A 5,853-nucleotide genomic window follows, 5' to 3' on the forward strand; every position below is an offset into this window, starting at 1 on the left:
GTTCACCGGTCCTGGCTCCAGCAGGGTGGGGAGCGGTGAGGGGTTGGGATGACAGAGGAGTCAGGTTGGAGGTCGGACCTCCAACCACTGCAGGGCTGGGGTGCGGGGTGCGCAGTGTCAGAGGGCGTCGCCCTCCTCCATCCCTCTGCCCTGGGAGGACCCCCATCTCATCCCTCGGGGTGCATGAGCGCTGCCCTTGGTACCAGAAGGGCCCGCACAACCCTGGTCATTCTGGCAGCCACGCACCATGAGCAGCGTGAACATCGTCTGGGCCACATTGAAGCCGTGACGCCAGTTGTGGTAGGTGATTCTCCGGTACCCTTTGCTGATGGAGAACAGGAACCGCACCAGGACCTAGGGGAGCCGAGAGGACACAGGGCTCCGGCGGCAAGTGTGTAAGTCCCGCCGGAGCGGCACATGTGGCTGACCTCACCGTGGAAGCCCTGCTCGGTGCCACCGTCCCCATACCCTGTCTCCTGGACTCCCTGACCTTCCCCATCCTGGCGTTTCCCACTGGCCTCCGCTGGCCTTCCTGGGTAGGGGCTGCCACACTGGCACCTATGGGGTGGAGCCAGGCAGGGCAGGAGCTGAGAACAGCCCCAGCCTTCAGGGGCCGCCCATCCTCCATCCGACTGCCTGGCCTCAAGCTGGGAGGAGGACCCCTGGGGATGCGGCATATTTTAAGATGTCGGTTTTAGGCATGGACATTTGAATGAGCAGAATGTGTGGGCTGCAGGCTGGGGTGGGAGAGCCGATGTCTGCAGGGCAAGAGAATGCTGGTCACCAGGAGGCTCTTCCTGCGGCCACTGTGATTTTCAGGGTCAGATAATTATTTGGAAATATTTTTTATTCTGCAAATATTTTCTATACATTTTTCCTTGAGTATTTTCCCTTAGTATTTAGTAAAACTTTTTTTGAAAATGCTGACCTGCTGCACCTGTTCTCAGAGGGGCATGAGAAAAGAGGATTCTCTTCCTTGGGCTGTGGGAAGTCCCCTGAGATGTTGGAAGCAGGGCAGGGCAGGAGAACCCAGGGAGGGCACAGAGCTGCGGACGAGGGCTGGGAAAGCCACCCGCCTCCCCAGGGGGTCTCCGAGGAGCGCTGCTGTGGCCAAACCTGGAGGCCCACTTTGTGCTTTCTGTTTAGGTGATGGGATGCTTCTATCTCCTCAGTACCCCACACCAAATCCCCTGTTATTGCCAGATGATGTACCTAATGGTCAAATTGCTTGGAACTCCTAATAATAAAACTTTAAATCTATCCATTCGCCATCCATCTACTGTCCACCCATCCATTCAGCCATTCATCGACCCATCTATTAATTCATTAATTGACCCACCTACTCATCACTCACCCAACCACTTCGCCATCCATCCACCCATCCATTCACTTATCCAACCATCCAACTATCATTGGCCCACCCACCCATCCGTCCATTTATCCAACCATCCAACTACCATTGGCCCACCCACCCATCCGTCCATTTATCCAACCATCCAACTACCATTGTCCCACCCACCCATCCATCCATTTATCCAACTATCCAACTACCATTGGCATCCACCCATCCATTCATTTATTCTTCCTTGGTTCCTTTCTGCTTGCCTGTTTGCCTTCCTTCCTTCCTTCCTAACCTCCCTCCTTCCTCCCTCCTTCCCACCCATCAATCCAGCCATCCACCCAGCCATCCAATTATTTGTTTTATGCTTACTTCCCGTGGGCATTTTACCTGTTCTGCGATGAACATGTCTGCCCTCTAAACTTCCTGTGGGATCTGGAACCCCCAATCCCATCCCCCTCACCTTCTGGGGCACCTGAGGCCCTGATCACATCCCACCCCCACATCCTGGGCGGCCTCAGGGACCTGACTATGCGCCCTGCGGTGTCTCCCACCTCCTGGGGGATCTGGAACTTTCGGACCACGCCCAGCTCGTAGTACATCTGGATGCCACATTTGACCAGGTCCAGTTCGGTGCACTCCAGGTCAGAGAAGTGGAATTCGTAGATGTCAAATGTGGTGGGTCCTGGCAGCTCCTCCTTCTGTGGGAGGGATTGTGGGCTGAGGGAGGTTGGCCTGCCACAGCCCCCACGTGCTTCTCATCCTTTCTTCTCTCCAGATCCCCTGTCAAGCCTCAGACACCTCAGGCATCTCTGTGGAGACGTGTCATTCCTGGCGCTCCAGCCTGTATCCCAGGCTGCTCACATGCCCCCCTGGCTCAGCCTCACTCTCCCCTCTTGTATCCTGTGGCCTAACAGTGAAAAACTTGCCCAGTTTGGTGGACAGGGTGATGTTGTCGAAACAAGCAAACGCAAAGGTATGCACGTGAAAAGAAACACACACACACACGGAGACAGACACACCTGACACAGGCCCACCTGGACACACGGCCACTCCTGTGAATACAAAGGCACCAGTTCGACACACAGGCACACACATGAGCACCCAGGCACACCCGCAGACACGCAGGCACACACGTGCAGACTCACACATGTAGGCTTACGCACACAGCCATGAGGTAACACAGACGACAGTGGACATTCAGACTCACCAGGCACATTCCCATGCTCGGTCCAAGGCCTACTCACAAGGCTCGTGGCCCCTGGAGATTCTGGCTAAATTGCACAGGCAGACCCAGGGTGATGGGGACACCACATAATCCCCACATTGATCCAGCAATGGTCTCTGGGAGACACACACAAGCATGTGTCTATATATATCCATGTGCACACACATGCAAACACATGTGCACACAATACACACCCACCTGTGCACACATGAGCACACACACATGGGTGCACACATGGGCACACATAAATGCCTATGTGCACACATGCACACACATACTCATGTGTGCACACACGTGCACACACACCAGACATGTGTACACATGCATACTCTGCACATGCACATACACACCCACATGTGCACACATGCAGACACCCACGTGTGCACACACACCCATATGCGTACACATGTACACACCTGTGCACACACGCACGCAGACACCCACATGTGCACACACATGCAGACACCCACGTGTGCACACATACACACCCACATATGCACGCATGTACACACCTGTGCACACGCACGCAGACACCCACATGTGCACACACACGCACAGACACCCACGTGTGCACACATACCCACATATGCACACACGTACACACCTGTGCACACACCCACATGTGCACACACATGCAGACACCCACATATGCAGACACCCACTTGTGCATACACACCCACATGCACACATGTACACACCTGTGCACACACAGACGCCCACATGTGCAGACACACACGTGTGCACACATACACACCCACATGTGCACAGACACCCACGTGTGCACACATAACCACATGTTCACACATGTACACACCCGTGCCCGCAGACACCCACAAATGCACACACAGACACCCACGTGTACACACATACTCACATGTGCACACATATACACACCTGTGCACACACGCAGACACCCACGTGTGCACACATGTACACACCTGTGCACACACACCCACATGTGCACACACATGCACACACCCACATATGCACACCCACTTGTGCATACACACCCACATGCACACACATGTACACACCTGTGCACACACAGACGCCCACATGTGCACACACATGCCCACGTGTGCACACACACCCACATGTGCACACAGACACACCCACATGTGCACACATGTACACACCTGTGCACGCAGACACCCACAAATGCACACACGCACACCCGTGTGCACACATACCCACATGCGCACACACATACACACCTGTGCACACGCAGACACCCACGTGTGCATACACACCCACATGCGCACACATGTACACACCTGTGCACACGCACAGACACCCACATGTGCACACACACCCATATGTGCACACATACCCGCATGTGCACACATGTATACACCTGTGCACACACGCACACAGACACCCACATGTGCACACACACGCAGACACCCATGTGTGCACACATATGCGGATGCACACACACTGGGTGTTGCAGGCACCTAGGCACTCTGACAGCAGAGATGACATAGATGGACACTTAGTCCAAGTTAGGCCCACTAAACATCCAGTGAAGACTAGACATCTGGCAAAGCGCAGAGGAGACAGGAAGACACGAAGATACACTCAGGAGTGCAGACATCAAAGCCATATTCTGGCCATGCAAACACACTCAGGGACACACTGGCTGAGACTGAAAGCCAGGCTTATGTAGACACACGTACACTGAGGTACTTAGATACACAAGTATACACACACACACAGCACCAACATCCCCGATGACTGCGTGTGCAAAGCACCCTCGGGTCCTGGAGAATGGAGAACTCTTCCTCCCAGCCTCACACGTGGCCGGCCTCCATGGGAGGGACGGGAGTGAGGTTCTTACCAGGATTTCGCCCAGCTCGTCCTCCTCGCAGTCAGCAGGCTCCTTCCCCAGGCGCGCCCTGGTTGGCTAGCACAGAGACACAGAAGTGTCACGAGAAACAGCCTCGCGTGTGGGAAAAGGTGACGGCGGTGCGTCCACCCCGTGTGAGCTGGAGGAAGGTGCTGTCAAGAGCTCGTGCTTTCACTCTGGGGAGGCCCTGGCAGCCTCTGATCTGGAGACAAATGACCGTGCACGGCCTGCTGACCTTCCCTCCTGTCCTGTCTCTCGGGCACTGCCTTACGCAGTCCTCAGGCATAACGATGGGACTCTCTCAAGATGACCAGGAAGGCTCTGGCCACACAAGCCCCTGGCTGGGGAGATTGAGCACAGGGAAGGGATGCCGGGGCCATGCAGGCAGAGGGACTTCGGGGCCATGCCAGGGTTGTACTCAGCTACGGCCCCAGGGCCGTGTCCCTGCCACACAGAGAGAGCTGTGACCCCTGGCTAACCTGGCCGTCCACTACACAGAGGGAGCTGTGACCCCTGGATGACCTGCCCCCGCCACACAGCCGTGACCCCTGGGTGACCTGCCCCCACCACACAGCCGTGACCCCTGGGTGACCTGCCCCCACCGCACCTCCATGACCCCTGGGTGACCTGCCCCCGCCACACATCCATGACCCCTGGGTGACCTGCCCCCGCCACACATCCATGACCCCTGGGTGACCTGCCCCCACCACACAGCCGTGACCCCTGGGTGACCTGCCCCCACCACACAGCTGTGACCCCTGGCAACCTGCCCCCACTGCACAGAGAGGGAGTCATGACCCTGGGTGACCTGCCCCCGCCGCACAGCCATGACCCCGGGGTGACCCCTGGGTGACCCCTGGACGACCTGCCCCCACCACACCAGGATGAGCTGGATCTCGTCCCTGTCGCACTTCACGTGGTAAAGGACCATGTCCTGCGCGATGTCCTTGCGGTTCTCCAGCTTGTTCATCTTGTCGTAGGTGTCGGTGTTCATCACTGACCAGCCCAGGAACTGTGTCAGGGACTGGAGGGGGTGGCGGTGTCACTGGTGTTCAGTGCTCCCAGCGCACCCCCTCCCGTGTGCCGGTGTGCCAGGCCCCGTGGCTCAGCAGGCAGGTCCTGGGGCTGCCACCGTGGTGTGGTGCTTCTGTGCGGGGTCTCCCGGGTGCTCTGCAGAGTCCCCTGCTCACAGGGGGGCCCTTTGTCGTCCTCTCCCTGGCCGCACGTTGCACCGCATGCACACAGCACACACACAGCACACACACGAGCACACACGCGAGCACACACAAGCACACACACAGCACACACACGAGCACACAGCACACACGAGCACACACAGCACCCACGCGAGCACACACATGAGCACACACAGCACACACAAGCACACACGCGAGCACACACACAGCACACACACAGCACACACGAGCACACACACAGCAC

At 57.0% G+C, this 5,853-nt stretch overlaps 2 protein-coding genes across 3 annotated transcripts in view; both read right to left on the bottom strand.

The window, feature by feature from the left end:
* Positions 1–5,853, bottom strand: part of PDE6B (phosphodiesterase 6B) — a 38,821-nt gene that overhangs the window by 4,966 nt on the left and 28,002 nt on the right. Inside the window, exons 10-13 of the mRNA XM_058430111.1 lie at positions 5,294–5,437; positions 4,405–4,470; positions 1,894–2,040; positions 132–354 (exon numbers count right to left, since the gene is read on the bottom strand). Coding sequence (XP_058286094.1) covers positions 132–354; positions 1,894–2,040; positions 4,405–4,470; positions 5,294–5,437 — 580 coding nt within the window. The remainder of the gene's footprint in view (positions 1–131; positions 355–1,893; positions 2,041–4,404; positions 4,471–5,293; positions 5,438–5,853) is intronic.
* On the bottom strand, positions 1,954–3,964 carry LOC131381688 (keratin-associated protein 5-1-like). 2 transcript variants are annotated; one of them, XM_058430200.1, is made up of 2 exons: positions 3,080–3,964; positions 1,954–2,897 (listed from the first exon to the last, which is right to left on the bottom strand). In XM_058430200.1, exons 1-2 carry the CDS (start codon positions 3,911–3,913, stop codon positions 2,820–2,822), a joined length of 912 nt encoding a protein of 303 aa, XP_058286183.1. In that variant the 5' UTR covers positions 3,914–3,964; the 3' UTR covers positions 1,954–2,819. The 2 variants fall into 2 exon arrangements, with proteins under 2 accessions (XP_058286183.1, XP_058286182.1); XM_058430199.1 differs by having other exon boundaries at positions 1,954–2,895; positions 2,984–3,964.

The sequence above is a fragment of the Hylobates moloch genome, unplaced genomic scaffold, assembly GCF_009828535.3.
Source record: "Hylobates moloch isolate HMO894 unplaced genomic scaffold, HMol_V3 SCAFFOLD_17, whole genome shotgun sequence".
NCBI lineage: Eukaryota > Metazoa > Chordata > Mammalia > Primates > Hylobatidae > Hylobates > Hylobates moloch.